At 40.2% G+C, this 17186-nt stretch overlaps 2 protein-coding genes across 3 annotated transcripts in view; one reads left to right on the top strand and one right to left on the bottom strand.

Moving 5' to 3' along the window:
* The window catches only part of ninj2 (ninjurin 2), a 66150-nt gene extending 56204 nt beyond the window's left edge, over positions 1 to 9946 (top strand). For both annotated transcript variants that reach the window (XM_062983111.1, XM_008110451.3), the window contains 3 exons: positions 1122 to 1353; positions 6862 to 7039; positions 8172 to 9946. In XM_062983111.1, coding sequence (XP_062839181.1) covers positions 1122 to 1353; positions 6862 to 7028 — 399 coding nt within the window. In that variant the 3' untranslated portion in view covers positions 7029 to 7039; positions 8172 to 9946. The remainder of the gene's footprint in view (positions 1 to 1121; positions 1354 to 6861; positions 7040 to 8171) is intronic.
* Positions 9947 to 10469: 523 nt separating this feature from the next.
* b4galnt3 (beta-1,4-N-acetyl-galactosaminyltransferase 3) overlaps positions 10470 to 17186 on the bottom strand; it is a 95355-nt gene continuing 88638 nt past the window's right edge. The window contains exons 17-19 of the mRNA XM_003220831.4: positions 16423 to 16576; positions 15522 to 15648; positions 10470 to 14656 (exon numbers count right to left, since the gene is read on the bottom strand). Of these exons, the coding sequence (XP_003220879.2) occupies positions 14560 to 14656; positions 15522 to 15648; positions 16423 to 16576 (378 nt within the window). The 3' untranslated portion in view covers positions 10470 to 14559. The remainder of the gene's footprint in view (positions 14657 to 15521; positions 15649 to 16422; positions 16577 to 17186) is intronic.

Below are 17186 nucleotides of genomic sequence, written 5' to 3'. Positions count from 1 at the left end.
TCTCAGCTGCCCATGTGGACACTTTTGGGTTTGGGATTATTTTGGATTTCAGAATTCCAGATAAGGAACACACAACATGTACTTGGATGGGGGACCGTCTAGAAATACCAGACACTGTAGGCTATTTTTTGGGAGAAGGATCTGGCAAAACCATCCCTGAGTGTATGGTTGCCTAAGAAAACCCTATACAATGTATGGGGTCACCATAAGTTTTAAGTGGACTTGGAGTCTCTCGCTCTCACACACACACACATACACACGCAACAGTGGAAGAGAGAGAAATACATTGCTGCTAGAGGGCTTGGTGAGAGCCAATTCTTATATCATAGAAGCTTTGTGTGTATGTATGTTTCTTTTTTAAGAGGTGGGTAAGGACTTCAGCAAGTTCACCATAATTGTTTCTTTCCTTCTGTGGGAACACCTCTTGTCTCCTGTCATTACTTCCTTTTGCTTGTCTCCTACCTCTGAACTCCATTCCACTCCAGCCACCCATACTCCTCACTGGGAAGGTGTGTGGAGCTGAGTGGCAGTCAGAAATGTGAGAAAACTTTGTCCTCGATGTCCAATGGGGTGAAAAGGGAAAAGGCATGGAACCATTGGAAATGATCATTTGGAAGTGGGATAAACAAGTCACATAGCAAGAAGGGAGCATGGACAATGGACCTGACAAGTATCTAGGTTGTCTAGAGATGATGAGATGTATAGTATAACACAGGCATGGGCAAACTTTGGCCCTTCAGGTGTTTTGGAGTTTAACTCCCACAATTCCTAGCAGCCTATGCCTCATTTACCTTATAAATAATCAGGCTTCGGAGAGTTGGCAGCCGTTTCCTTCTTGACCATTTTTAGTTAAAACTGTCTCAGCACCAAGGTAGAGACAGCAGCCAATTGAAATTCTGGCTCCTGACTGGCTCAGCCAATCAGCTGTCGACACATGCCCTTTCCAGTCAACTCATTCCATCACGGTGTCTTTTTTACAAATCCTTCACTACATTTTGGTTGCCTTCATGAAGGTCTTCAATGGGTTTGGGAGTAAATGAAATATCAGAATCTGCAGTCATCCGTTGGGGACAAATGTCTCCCTCTCTCACACACACACATCTTTCTTCTTTCTCCTTTAGACTGGTAATCCTGGCTCCAGGACAGAAAATGTCATCAACATAAACCGTTACGCAACTAAGAAGAGTGTGGCTGAGAGCATGCTGGATGTGGCCCTGTTCATGGCCAACGCGGCACAGCTGAAGGCGGTTCTGGAACAGGGACCTTCCTTCCAATATTATGCTGTCCTGACAGCTTTCATCACCATTTCCCTCTTCTTCCAGACAGCCATAGGAATACTCCTTATTCTCATTGGTAAGGCGTTTGGCTTCTTCCCACAGGTTTTATTGCAGAACTTTACAAGAGGAAAGGTGAGATGAAACAGAAAGCTTTGGTTGCTTACAGCTTGGAAAGGTTTTTTTTTCACTCCTTGAATTTCTTGACAAAAAGAAAGATTCCTGACTATGTAATGCACTATTTCATTTAGGTCTGTATCAAAATAGAGCAATATGGTCACTTCTATATTGTACATTGAGCATTGGTAGTATCTGAGGCTGAAAAAACATGGCTTGCACCAGGCTGCATAATATGTCAGTGTCTGACTTGACATTTGAATGGAGTCCGATTAGATCCATCTCATATTCGTAGCCTATATAGCCAAAAGCGTGAGCTGTGGCTCTCCAGATGTTCTAACCCCCTGTGCATTGGTTGGTATGCATTGCAATTCAACAGCATCTGGAGGGCCACATATTCCAGATCATTGCTTTGTACAAGATCTGCATCCACGTTGTTCTTTGTTGATGTTGTTGATATAATCATTCCCATGATGTTAGCTCTTATGATCAATCCCATGAGTGAAATAAACAATTCCAGTGTAATGTGTAATATGAGTAATATGTTTCCCAAGGGGCGATTTAAACATTACCAGGATCATGTGTACAAGGCCTTAGGCTCTATGTGAAATACAATTTCCCCAGCGAGTGACAGTGTACCCATCCCTTTTTTACTCGGCACACTGCAAGGATCTGCACATGGCTCTGATTCTTTTGTGTGTATGTGTACACAGCTAAGGCCTAGAATAATTGTATTTACATTGCCAAACTAAATTCCCATAATTGTTGTCATAGTCGTGCAGATTTGGAGTGCTAGGTTTGCCAGCTTTTGCACGGTACAACGAGATGCGACACTTTGCAGTTTAGAAAGTTGCTGGCTGAGCCTACAAGCTGCATGTCAGGAGGTTTCCAATTTTAGACTTCATCTTTGCTCCAGGCTTGCTAGTTGGCCATACATGGCACTATTCTGTCAGCCCCATTTCTTTAGTGCAATTAGAATATTGTCCAACCAGAAATATTGAAAGGTCATTATGCATGTTTTAAGTGCCTAAAAATCATGTGGTCTGAAGACATGTGCTTTGTTGACCTAGCTCGTGGCTAGATAGAAGACCACCCAGAAACCCCAGGGATCGGAGTTCCGTTAAAGTAAACAGTGGGATATAAATAAATAAAAATCTGGGAAAGAAATGAAGCAGTATATATGGTAACTGAAAAAAGATCAACATCACTAACACCCATAATGGAACATCATTATCATCATCATTATTATGAATAAATATTCTTGTTCTTAGCATGTTCCATTTCAAGGAGCTTCAGAGACACCCATGCTGAAAATGGAAATATAGAAAAAAGTACAGCAATGTAAAGAGAAATATAATGTATCTTTTAAAAATTCTTTCCCCCCCACAATTTCATTGCAGATATTATTACCTATTTTGATCAAGATAAAATGCAGTATGATACTACCATTATTTCTCCTCCTTTCCGCCTCCGCCTTGCTCTTCTCTGTCTACTTCGTGTTTCCTGGCTAGGAAACATTATTACTTCGAACATGTGTGATGAATGTCTTCCAAGATAACAAGAGAAATATGACATGTCTCTGAGACATTGCCCTGTTCTCAGTATTTTGCAGTGGATGTGGTCCTTAATGAGACACACCACATTATCACAGGATGACTATGCCCAACATCGCTGGAGGAATTATGTTGTTTAGCCAGTATAGCACCACCTGACATCCATCGGGAAGTAGCAGCCAGTAATGAAAAGACTAAGGCATCGACATCTCTGACCCATCCTCTGTTGCGATTTCAGCCAGCATGCCAATGCCTTAAATCAAGAAACAGCTTCCTAAGATCCACAGAGATACTCGCAAGAAACACTTCAGCAAATGAGAGTCCAAAAGTGGCAGGCTAAAACCTGGAACCTCAATCCATGGCTGATATCAGATGAGAAACTCCCTCCTGGGCACACAGAAGACTGGGCAACTTGAAAGGCACTGAACAGACTGTGCTCTGGCACCACGAGATGCAGAGCTAACCTTAAGAAATGGGGCTACAAAGTGGAATCCACAACATGCCAGTGTGGAACAGAGTAAACCATTTACTACAATGCAGCCTGAGCCCTGCCACATGCACAATGGAGGACATTCTCACAGCGACACCAGAGGCCCTCCAAGTGGCCAGCTTCTAGTCAAAGGAAATCTAGTATAATGCCAAGTTTTTAACTTTGTTTGCAGTTTTAAAATACATTATAACTGCATCCTCAATTCACCTCTGACATGATAAATAGTCTTTTGCTGTCCTGATTCTCAGTGCTGCTAGACAAAGTTATGGCCCTTATTCTCTGTTCTGATGGTTCTGTCTCCTCAAATCTTTTCCTTAAAACAAAGGGTTGCCCTCTGACAGCCCCCCAAATAGAACAATGTCTTCTGAAAAGTAAGACATGTTGCCTACCCTACGCGTTATGCTTTTAATTTCCATGCTGTGTCAAGTTCTCTTTGCTTGCGAATAGTTTTTAAACTATTTTCTTTATAGAAGTAATAAGTCAATAGCTCTTTCAGTGTTACAGCCCTTCCCTAAGCTGTGTATCTTCTTTCACCATCCACAGTAAACCCGGTTTCTGAGAGCTATAAGCAAGCCCCTCAGGGTGGTCTCACTTTCTATTTTTTTGACCAAGCCCTTGCATTCCTGTGCTGCCCCTATGGATCCATATGGAGAGCGACGGTCTCCAGTTCTGTTCTGGCCTGCTCCCAGGTCAGCCCTTCTGTCTCCCGATATGATGCACACAGGCCTGTCTTTCTCTGCTTGTGTGTTTGGCGTTGAAAGGAATGACAGGGTCATGAACTTGGGCTCCTGTTGCCTCAATAGAACCTCTTTTCTATATATAGGGCTTCGTTGCAAAGAGGGCAATTCCTGTTGGCTTCCAGCGCCTTGTAGGAAAAACTGTTCTGGGTTTTTACAAAAAAACAAAGCCACTTTCTCTCCCTTCCATTCTGCTTCCCTCCTCATCCTCCTCCAGTGTGTTTTATGAATTAGCCTAGCCATTGCCGTAGTTCAATTTGGTTTTCTATTCAATCCATTTTTAAAAAATACCGTCTTTCCCCAAAAATAAGACAGTGTCTTATATTAATTTTTGCTCCCAAAGATGTGCTAGGTCTTATTTTCAGGTGATGTCTTATTTTTCCATGAAGAAGAATTCACAGTAAATGAACATTTATAATATACTGTATAGTAGTTGTCATCACAAACCAACATAACCAAACAAATTGTGAATTTTATCAAGAATTTCTTGTTACTACCATCATTTCCATGTACAACAATCTATAGTACGTACATTTACCAATCCTGCAAACTCTGGTGTTCTGTTTGGCAGGCATGCTTCCAAACAAAAACTTTGCTAGGTCTTACTTTCAGGGGAGGCCTTATATGTAGCATTTCAGCAAAACCTCTACTAGGTCTTATTTTCTGGAGATGTCTTATTTTTGTGGAAACAGGGTAGTAATCGCTGTAGCATTTCACATAGCAAAATTCAACTAAGCTGCAGCACTGGGAGATATATTGTAATATTCTGTACCACATATGACTCTGAGGTTTATCAGAACCAGACTCTGAGATATAGGGACAGTCCCTAATTATGTTGTGAACCATCACATACCTACAACAGGGGCTCATACCTTGCCATTCAAACACACACACACACACACACACACACACACACACACACACACAGAACATACTTTCCTGTTTATAAATTAAGAGAGAAATCTCAGACAAATGTGCTGTTCCTGGGGCAGGTGAAGTGGGAGGAAATTATTCCTTCTTGTCTATTTAGGGGGATGAGATAAGGAACATTTATCTAGCCTGCTTGCTTCTAGTCAGGAGGTGAATGCAGAGCAGAGCAAAGGATAAGCCCTGACGTCACAATGTCTGGGATCAAAGGCAGAAGCTAATTAAACAGAGAGACCCTTGGAGAATCTTTGCAAATTGCAACAACCACTCAGTGAAGCTTTGCAAATTGCACCAAAATGCTGTTCTATTGGGAGGTTGGCATATAGATGTTATGAACCCAAAGGGTTCCTGTTCTTTTGATGCAGAGTGTTCAGGGAATAGTGATGTAGATCAATGAGGCACCCCAAAAACTAAATTTGGTTTTAATGCTTTTCATGTAATATTTATTGATTACAGTCACATCAAAATCACATCAGAATCAAATCAAGAAAGAGCTCTCATTCATACACACATCACTCATTCATCCATACTCACACACAGGTCCTTCTCTGAAGAGATGACCAGGTTCTCCTAGAGGGAGTGGACGCTCCGTCGCCGCGGTTCAAGCAAAGCGCACTAAATTTTGGAAGCCCCCAGCATTTTATAGCCTACAGTTCCTTCTTTTGGTGAACATGTTGTTCCATTCTCATGGTTTCAAAACATTCTACAGTTCAAACTATATGACTTATAGGGTACCACCTGCACACTTTATTGTCCATTGTTATTCAGATACGCCTTACTGAACCCTCCTTTCACTGCCAGGTTAGATACGCCTTACTGAATCCTCACTTCGTCTGCCAGGTTCGTCCCACATCATGTTTTGCATGGACTTCATTTTATTCAGGCCTGCTTCTTCACAAACACCCACACAAATACGCTTAATTCCTTACATAGACCTTGTCTGGAAATGAACCCTGTGAAACTGGAGGATTTGCAGCTTTATCTCCTGCCTGCAAACAACCAAAGAAAGCTGAAGACTTAGGGCCAGGTCTTGAGATCTGGCAATCTTATTCTCATCCTGTGAATCTCCACCACCTTTTAAACACTATGCACATTTGCTAGTTGGTGTAGAGGAAGGCAACAGTGTTACTGTTGATGATCAAACTACAGCAGAGTCTCACTTATCCAACATAAACGGGCCGGCAAGGAGGGATTAAGGAAAAGCCTATTAAACATCAAATTAGGTTATGCTTTTACAAATTAAGCACCAAAACATCATGTTATACCACAAGTTTGACAGAAAAAGTAGTTCAATATGCAGTAATGCTATGTAGAAATTACTGTATTTATGAACTTGGCACCAAAATATCACGATGTATTGAAAACATTGACTACAAAAAAGCGTTGGATAATCCAGAATGTTGGATAAGCGAGTGTTGGATAAGTGAGACTCTACTGTATATAGGTGAATACTTTTGTGCTAGGCCACTATTGACATTGGGTTTCTTGATGTAATGAGACACCCTTTTGTCAAGAAAAAGAAAACTGCTCAGTGTTTTTCACATCCCCACTATGTTCTACCCTGTCAAGAATTGTTTTGCTGTGGTGAAAATTTTTATGTGACAGGAAGAACTGGGTATCATACTAGGAAAAGAACAAAACAATAACATGTCAAATGGAGAAGAGAAAAGAATATGATTCACTTTGTGGGTGAAGAGGAGAGGAAAACATCTTGGGGTACCTCCATCTAATTTCTGCTTCTGGTTTCTATTCTGTCTTTATAGCTCGACTGAACCTGAACGATGTGGGGAAACAGCAACGTCTGGATTTGCTCAACAACATTACCACAATCCTCGTCTTCATCACAGTCATTGTCAACATTTTCATTACCGCCTTTGGTGTTCAGAAGACAGGACTTTATCCAAGTGGTTATGGACGGAGAATCTACTGAGCCTTGCAAGGGTAAGAAATGTTTGAACTCCTTCTTACATGGTTGTGCTCTTTCTTCATCCTCATTGTTGCTCGAACGCTGTCAATGTTCAATAATCTGTGTTTGCTATTAAAGGAAAGTACCTATTTTACTTATGATGGTTGGCATCCGGTCCAATTCAATACAGTCTCCCAAGCCTTGGTGCACCAAGAGTAGGATCCAACTGAATAAATATTGTGAGAAACTCACAATTTTTCATGAAATTTCTATTCAATGCTATGGCCCTAGATGCATTCCTGGAGACTCTCGCAATATCAAAATAGTGGAGAAATAATATGTGATTATACATAATATTAAACCAATACAACTGATGATTACAGATTTCAAATATCTGGCTAATATAAACAAAATAACTTTTTGGAAATAGGAAGATTTGGGGAGATGGGGCGGGATATAAATAAAGATGATGATGATGATGATGATGATGATGATGATGATGATGATGATGATGATGATGATCAAGGTTGTTATTAACTTTCTCAAACTCATCAGGGAGTATGTCTAATGAGTCTCTCTAGGCTGGGAGCGAGTTCAACACCATTGTAAACCAAATTACATTTCTATAAAGATAGAAATGTGTAATGTGTAATGTTTATGTTGTCAGAAAGGGAAAAGGGATGTAGCTATGGAACTGGAACCATTGCAGAACCAGATCCAGCAGTGTGACCATTGTGTAAAAGTCTCAACACACAACATGTTCCAATGTGCAATGTGTCCATTGCTCAACAGGAAGTTCCATTGTGAAACAGGACATGTTGTGTAGTGCCCCATTGTGCATCGACATAATTCAGTGGCCCAATGGATCACATGACAGCAACATAGCTGTATCATTGTAAAGTTTTGTATCATAGTTTCTGATGCAGGCCACATTTTGAAAAAAAATCATAAAATTAAGTATGTCCCATTGGAAGCATTTAAACGAGCTGCCTTTTACCCTTTCCACATTTCATTGAAATCATATGTGCCCCCAGAATGACAACCCATGTGGCAGAATCACCATCTGCTGTCTTTCAAGGGCTAGATTTAAAAAAACCTGCTTTATATCAGGTATTCTGGGAAAGGTATGATACAGAGCTGTCTTGAATGTTTTGGCTTTCCTTGCAGGCTGGAGCACATGACGGATGATCAAGATTTTTTTTTAAATGATTTTTCTGACCTCAGACCTGATGTTCCATATGTGAGAGGCAACTTTTGGGTCAACCCAGTTACAGACTTTTGAGAGGTTCTCTATGGGGATTCTTTCTACAATGTGCTTGCTGCTCTGAAGAGCAGAACATATTTTTCTTATTGCAGAAGCAGAACCTCATCATTTAATTTAAGATATAAAATAATTGTCTCTCCCCCAAATTCACTGTTCCTTGTTTTCCCAGCGTCCTGCAATGAGATCCTCAAGCAATTATACAAAAGGGTTTAATACAAGGAAAAGCTGCTTTGCCAGTAGGAAAAGAGTAGCATCAATAGGAGCTATTGTTTCGAAGTTTTTGAAAAATCAGATACAACGGCAAATGAATGAAAAACATGTAATAACTGGTTAGTAAGAAACATTAGAAACTACCAAAATGTGTCTCTAGAGACACTAACGTTGCATGTGTCAGAAAGAAAATGATGAATTAAATCACCTCTTGTGAACATACAGCAACACACCTGTTTAGAGAACAACCCTACCCATTTTGGTTGGCTCTCCTTGTTCCCATCACTTCAATACAAAAATATATCAACATTAAATAGCTTCAAGTGTGACTCCCAGAAGATCACATATGGCAGGCTCCTTGGAAGGCAGGCAACCCATTTCTTCTAAGTGTAAGCATGAAGGATATCTCTAGTCTGAGTTCAGGACCAGCTATGAGGACATTGAGAAATAAGGATATGTCACCTGGGTAACTTGTTTCTAATTTCAAAAGGGATCTGGACCTCAACCCACCTTCCAGTATGGTGAAGGTGGCATTGTGGTGGGAGAAGGGAGGAGAGTAGAAATAGGTGAAGAAATCGGTGAAGGGAATGGTTCAGAAATGGGGAAAAGTCAGGGGGCACAAAGAAAAGTACGCTCTGGCTTCACCTATGGCTAACTTCAGCCCTACCTATCACCGACATGCAACTTCTGATAGGCTACCTCCAAAGGGATGTGTCCCTCAAAGAAGAAAAAAGGTTTTCCACCCAAGAACATCCCAAACACCTTCAGCCAATGAATAGTGGTGGCACTGAGGTTCCAGTGAAGACATGGGGCTCCCATTGTTGACAAGGCTACCATGTGTTATATCCCTGGAGCTCCACTGAGAACCCATTTCTATCTTACGAGCAGCAGGGAGACAGTTCTGTGCACAAAAAAGTTTTCAATATGGAGTCAGTGCTCCCTAAGATCAAATGTCTATATTGTGCAATGTAAATTTAATCCTACTTCTATATGTTTTATATTTTTATATAGCATACAACTTAGATAATACAAACTACCAACAATTGGAGGTGATGAATTAGATTTCAAACCTTTGCTTGTTTTAATAAAAAATATTGTTCATAGTCATGCAAAGTATTTTAAGGCTGCACAACTTAACCTTAGTCTTGTGTGTAGCACAGGCAAATTCTGGTCCTCCAGGTGTTTTGGACTTCAACTCCCACAATTACTAACAGCCTACCAGCTGTTAGGAATTGCGGGAGTTGAAGTCCAAAACACCTGGAGGGCCAAAGTTTGTCCATTCCTGATGTAGCACATTGTTTTGGAAATATGTTTATTTTTTAAATCAGCGCTGTGCTTCATGCAATTTTACATTATTTTGAAAGGACATGCATTGTTCCTATCTCACTGAGAACTGGAAGATCTTTTGCAAATTGCAGGTATTATTTGCTTTCTTTTTATTTATTAAAGTATATTTAATAAACAGGTATTAATTGTTGCTTCGTATATTCGGTTGTCATTGTCCCGTGCAGAAGACAGTGACTAGTATCCTTTATTCTGTGTACAGTAGAGTCTCACTTATCCAACATAAACGGGCCGGCAGAATGTTGAATAAGCGAATATGTTGGATAATAAGGAGAGATTAAGAAAAAGCCTATTAAACATCAAAATAGGTTATGATTTTACAAATTAAGCACCAAAACATCATGTTGTACAACAAATTTGACAGAAAAAGTAGTTCAATACGCAGTAATGTTATGTTGTAATTACTGTATTTACGAATTTAGCACCAAAATATCATGATATATTGAAAACATTGACTACAAAAATGCGTTGGATAATCCAGAACGTTGGATAAGCGAGTGTTGGATAAGTGAGACTCTACTGTATATCCTTTTTATTTATTTATTTTGGTCATTGTGGAGGTGGGGATGGAAGAAGAATATTCTGATTTCTCTTCACTGGAGAACGTTATGGGTGGACAAGAAAAAGAAGACGACATAAGACACTGATTTTCATTAAGAAATCTGTATTTGCAAACTCACTGAGGTGCTTCTGGTTCTTACAAATAAGTAAAAGCCGAGCTTCATCTTTAAGGCACACATTTTTCGAGGCGCAGCACAGAATTTAAATACACCAAACAACATTTCAAATATTTACAGAGGTACTTCAGGGAAGATCACATTAAAAATAATGGCTATCGAACAGCAACCATATATTCAGACAATACAAAAGTACCCTTCATTTCAGTTTCCAGCCTAGACTGGAGAACAAAACCTGGACCCTACACCCAGTGTTTGGTGGTGCGTATGAGAACGATTGGAAAAGAAGTGGGCAAGTGAGCTGGACCAGGATTCAGCAAGTCCTTGGGGGGCACATTTTGTTTTTTTAAAGATATGCACACACTAAAACACAAGCTCTTTCTCCTCCTTCCCAAGTAAAATGGAAAGACAGTCTTCTCAGAAGATCAGTGAGATGCTGCCCCATCTTGCCCACATTGCTCCTGTTCCCAATCTTCAGTAGACTGCAATGGCCACACACAGTTCCAATGAATTTCTTTTTAATTTTAGGTGATTCAAGGGGAAAGGTGCGACACCTGCAAGATGCGATGGTAGACCATAGGCAACTGTAGGCTGCACTTTCTCCCACCTCTTGAGTTAGAGAAATCTCAGTAAATGAATTGTATATCTCAATCAATTTAATCTGCACCCATTTAACAATAATCCCCAAATCTATAGCTACCGTAGTCTCATTTGAATGTAGAAGCATAGTACCATTGAGCTGGTAAGTACTGTGATGAGAAGCTGTTCAAGCACAAAACAATCCTTTCCCAAATCCTGGAGAGCTAGCAGTTAAAGTTGGCAGTATTGGTCTAGACCAGGGCTGGGAATCGTGTGGACCTCCGGGTGTTATTTAACTGCATATCATAGCAACCCTAGCCAGTATATTAGATGGTGATGAAATACAAGAGTGGAATTCCCACACGGATTGCTTGGTTGAATGGACCACTGGTCTGTCTTGGTATAGGCAGCTTCCCTAATAGTTCTGAATTATGGAATCAATGTATTTGTACCTGAAACCTTAAACAAAAATAAAGTATGGTGTAGATGTGCAAAACAAAAGCTAGGAGTCTTGGCTATTTTAAAACCAAATTCTAGGGCAGAACGTCTTAATTTAGACAAATGTGGCCTAAATTCTGTGTGTCCTGAGTATGGTAGACCCACTGAACCCATGGAATTTTCCTACATGGTGACTCATGGTACAACTAACTGAACATATCTATTTCAGTTGGAGCTAACCAACAAGATATCAATCACATTTTTAAAATAAATTAACAAGATACAAATAGGAAATGCACCAGCTGTTGACTTTCTACATTTAGAACTGAGCAGCATGTACCAAAGTCAAGGGAACCAAAATATTCCTTCTTGTACGAAAAAAATATTTTAACTCTTGGTTGGTTGTGGGAGAAAAGAGAACTTGTTTTATCCATTTTTCACACTTCTGAACCACACTGTCAAGTCTTCCACATGGTTTTCATTACATAGCAATGTAATGGAGCTACAAGTCTTCAAAGGCCACCCTATGAATGTGCTGGTACAGGTTGGTGAGGTACAATTGGGATAGATCTCTTTACCTAAAACATCACGTCCTTATTGGCCCAAATCTCCTTAATTCTGTTTCTGAATCTGGAGTGTATAAGCAGCTGGTCCCTAGAAGCTGTTGCTTAGAGTCAATTTCTGCAATTGATCTCAATCCTGGGAACCTCTCTGTCTCTCAAGCATTGTCTATTTTGGAAGAAAATAGAAACTCTCTGAAAATATCTCCCTCTTCTTGGCCATCTAAACAGTTGGATTCTAGCCCTTTTGAGTTTGAAATCTTTCTCACACTGCTGTACAATACCCATATTTACACAAATCAATCAGGGCAGGAAGGTAATTAATCCAGGACTGAACTGTCAACAAGGGCTGGTTTTTTTATAAGCAACTATTATCAAGGTTTTTTTTTTTTTTTTTTGCAAAACTGTATTTAAGTTGTGCCTCAACTTCTAGAAGTTTGGAACTTATTTTCAAACCACCAAGAGCTCAACGCTCTAATGTTTCCATGGCCACAATGCCAGTCTTGTGTGGGGTGCAAACACACTGAATCTAATCTGACATCATCGTGTTTTCCTCTCTTATATTACTTGGGTTCAGTTTTTCTAATAAGGCCTTCCTTGTTCCTATGGAGTGTTTCCTGGCACCAAACACAGCTCTGTAAGGAGGTGCCCAGGGTCTACAAGTACAGAAGGATTTGAGATTGTCAGCTAGGATCATCAATGAGTCAGAGAGTAATGTAGCAGATTCTTGAATAATATATTATAGCCAGAACCCAATTTAGGAAAAAGATGGAGACTCATGGGCAAGCCCACTCCCTCTCCATCACATATAGACACAAATCTCAATTAAATAAACAACTTCTATCAATCTGCTTCAACAAAGTTGAAAGGCTTGTTTCCTGAGAGTGTCATGCTCAAATATTGCATCAACTAACGCAAGAGAAAGCTGCCTTGTTTGTCCTTCTAAAATTGCAATGCAGATAGTCAACAGCTACATCTGTTATTGTTGTGCGCCTTCATGTAATTCCTTGGTGATCGCAAGGCAACTCTATTGTAGGGTTTTTTCACTAGATTTGTTCAGAGAGGGTTTGTCATTGCTGCAGTCCAAAGATGAGAGAATCCAACTTTCCCAAAGTTTCCACAGCCGAGTGGGGATTTGGAGTCTTAGTCAAAGCACTCCAGCACATTGGCCTCTCGGCTCTGTTTCCTACAGAGCTGACGCAGACATACCCTTTTCTGGAACTCCTTTTCATGAGAGATGCAAGTACACCTATTCTTCATACACAATCAGTACCTGAATGTACAAAATTGTAACTTAAATTTAAACTATATTACAAAACAATGTTATATCTTCTCCTTCAAAATTTCTTCTCCCAGGGTGCCTTATAATAAAAATGCAAACTAGCCGACAACATTAGAATTGCACAATAAATAGGGGAAAAAACATACAAAAGCTCTTGAACTCAACGAGGTTGACTTTTGAGTAGACATGCCTAGGACTGAATCTCCCAAGTGCTAGGCTACATACAGGTTTGAAAAAAGAAGAATTGGTCTCATGTCCATATTGCCCTGTCTCCGTGTCCTTTAGTCAACGTTCCATACAGCTGTCAAGATAAAGACTATTCTGTGTCATAAACTAATTCTGGTCCTAGTTTGGTTTCAACATCATGATCATAACTTAATCAAATAGGCTGTTGAATAATCCTGGAAAACAGCTATTTACATCAGTTTGAAAACAAGGCCCATGTTCCCTTTGCTGTACCTGAGTAGGGCATACGGTGCTTCAAGTGAAGAGAGGAATCAACTCCTCTGAATCTCCTGGATGGATGCACAAATATACAGAAAATGAGTCATGTTTTGTCCAAAGGCATGAATTCCAGAATTGTTTTTGTTGTTCAAGTATCTTCCAAAGAAGACAATAAGCCATGTTGTGAGATTCTGGCACCTTTTATTTGTACCCAAAATGCCAGAATATTCTGATTTCCGTTGGCAGAAAAGCTGTCCTTCCATAACTTCAGGCTCTCAAAGGATATCAAAAACTGCAAGAAGTAGTTCAGTTGCATGTAAAAACTGCTGCATTATTTTTGTGTTTTCTTTTTAATAATTTAAAGCATTATATACATAATAAGAAATAGGAAGGCACTTTTATTAAAAAGGCTTTTGTGCTGGGCTGGGAAGAACCTATATTGAATGTTTTTTGCTTCCTAGAAGCATTGCTAGAATGTGCTGATGCTGGTGAGAAAATATACCCACATTTTCAAAGATCACTTTTCTCGATAAAAGATAGTAGAGGTAAGTCTTCTTTCTTCCTGATGATGTCTCCTCCCTTACAGAAAATGTTCTTCATTCCATGCTGTGACTTCTTTTCTCATGACATGCAAACATGTTATGAGTCTCTAAACTCATGCTATGATTTCTGTAGGAGAGAGGGGTGTTCTTTGCTTTGGACCAGACCTGAATAAAGTGCGTGCTGGGATCCAGGAGTGCAAATGTGCCTCACATTTTCAATGGTGTCGGTTCCACATGCCTCGCTTGGAGTGATAGTGGTGGAAGAAGTTCCTGATAGCGAGCCGTTCCACGTCCAGGCCAGACTGAAAAATTCTATGAGAAAAAAAGGAGTGTGTCAGGGAGGTTTCCACAAGGGAAGTAGGGTCTTCTCTGTTTTGGCACCTTGGATTTATTTATTTATTCATTTATTCATTCATTTACAGTATTTATTTTCTGCCCTTCTCACCCTGAAGGGGACTCAGAGCGGATCACAGAACACATATACGGCAAACATTTAACATCGTTATACACAGATAGGACAGACAACAGTACAGATAAAGATATATAGGCATTTCCCATCTTTTGTGTCCTGGAAGTTGTGCTCGATTCCGGCAACGAGGGCTGCTGTTGCTCCATCCTCCATGTTGAAGAGCCCTGTTCACAGACTTCCTCCTTTTTTGATCGCCAACATTTTCCTGGTATTTCCTTATGGTGCCATTAAAATACCTCCCCGCTTAAGCAATACCTTCGATCTGCTAGGTGGGCAGGGAGCTGGGCTGAAGGTCGGGTACTCACCCCCAACCTAGGCTTCGAACTGCCAACCTTTCAATTGGCAAGATTTATTGCAGCTGGTGGTCAAGCCCGGCCTTATAGAGGCCCAGTTATAGAAGCCCAGCCTTATAGAGGCCCAGTTATAGAAGCCCAGTTGATGCAAGTACTGGGGAGGAGAAGGGAAAGTGGAAACTGTTGACTTGAGAATTTGTCTACATTCAAGGAAACAACTGCATAGATAAGATAAAGGAGATCTTAAGCCAGGATAGGAATAAGGGAGAGAGAAAGAACCGTAGAGCATATTTGCACCCATTTGACTGCCTGATGTCCTCTGGGTATTATTTGAGTCCATCTCCCATCATGTTGGCAGAAGCTGATGAGAACTGGAATCCAATGATATTTGAAAGACCACCACATCCTTACTGACCTGTCTAAGAGTTCCCAGTCCTCTCCTCCCCATTTATCGCGGAATTCTTTGGTGTTCATCCCTCCAATACGAACCAGATCAGATTTATAAATTCCAAGGAGCCCAAAGCCATTCACTTCCCAGTATCCTATGAAGGGGAAATGCAAGAGCATGAGTCACATCTGTGTTATTGACTGTCCAAACAATAAAATACCTGCAGCATCCTCTAACAGATTATTAGGCTAAATACCAAATCAATTCAAGTGCCAGACTCAAAAGGAAAAGCTTAATCTATAGTAAAATACAGATAGAATTATAATAAGCAACTGAAATAGAATAAAACCCGTCTATATAAATAGCTTAACAAATTATATATCATTATCACTAGAGTATAATATGATACCAAATGGTCATTATATGTATGAAGTCATTATAAGGATCTCATAAGGGTCTACTTCTCACTTAAGTACAAATGGCATTGTCTCTTCCAGCTTAAGATGAAAGTATATACAGTTCCAATAAATACAAGATGAAATCCTTTTCCCTGGCATGTTAGTTTTCTATAAGAATTTCTATTCTATTAAATAGAAGATCCCTCAATCTCATGAGCTTTCACCTAAAAAATGATGCAGTACATCCTAGATACAGGACAGGTATACTACTGTGAATTTTACACTAGGGAGTATCAATCGCGTGATTATAATTTCACTTACTATTACAATATACAGTATATGAGTTGCATCTATTACTAAATTATGTGTGAGAGCCCTTGCAATTTTAACACAGGAATTTACAGAAAGCAGATCCCACAAACATATCAATGCTTATGCTAAACTATGAACTTCCTTAAATCTGTTCAATGTTGTGTTGATAATGAGGTACAAATCTACACAAAATACACTTTCTATCCACAACTCCTCACCATCGGGCTGTTGTGGGGATGCTCCACAATGCAGCCTCATAACCATGGGGGCGAAGGCCATTTTCCCTTCCACACAATGCTTCCGAATGGAGTCAATAATCCCTGCTGGGAATCGGATGTGCAGGTCACATAGGAAAATGATGCTGTGGGAATCCTGGAAGTGGAGACACAAAACTGTCAGACTGCTACTCCCCACAGTCTTCTAAATTTAAGTAGAGCATGCATGTGTGTGTGGAAGGTGTCCCAAAAACACCAATGAAAAGAAGAACTAAACACAGGCCTGAGTCTTATTGGTTAGACAAGGCATGGGCAAACTTTGGCCCTCCAGGTGTTTTGGACTTCAACTCCCACAATTCCTAACAGCCTACTGGCTATTAGGAATTGTGGGAGTTGAAGTTCAAAACACCTGGAGGGCTGAAGTTTGTCCATGCCTTGCTTAGACCCAACTAGAGTGAATCTCCTGAGTCAGTTGGTGGATGGTGAGAAGACACATAGGCAGATCCCATTTATTTCATAGGTCTATTTAATTATGTAGGCTATAGAATGACAAGTCAAAGAGACGCAATGTACCCTTAACACAATCCCCCTCTAGCCACTCTCAAATTAGAATTATTTCCTTTGAGTAAACGGTAGGAATGATAAAACCTTTCAGATGTTGTAGGAATCACCTAACATTCTGCAGGTGAACTTGCCAGGCTGCCATTGGTTGTTGTATGTATTCCAGGCTGTATGGCCATGTTCCAGAAGTATTCTCTCCTGAGGTT

The sequence above is a fragment of the Anolis carolinensis genome, chromosome 5 (genome assembly GCF_035594765.1).
Source record: "Anolis carolinensis isolate JA03-04 chromosome 5, rAnoCar3.1.pri, whole genome shotgun sequence".
Classification (NCBI taxonomy): domain Eukaryota; kingdom Metazoa; phylum Chordata; class Lepidosauria; order Squamata; family Dactyloidae; genus Anolis; species Anolis carolinensis.
This window is presented reverse-complemented; position numbering and strand designations above follow the sequence as displayed.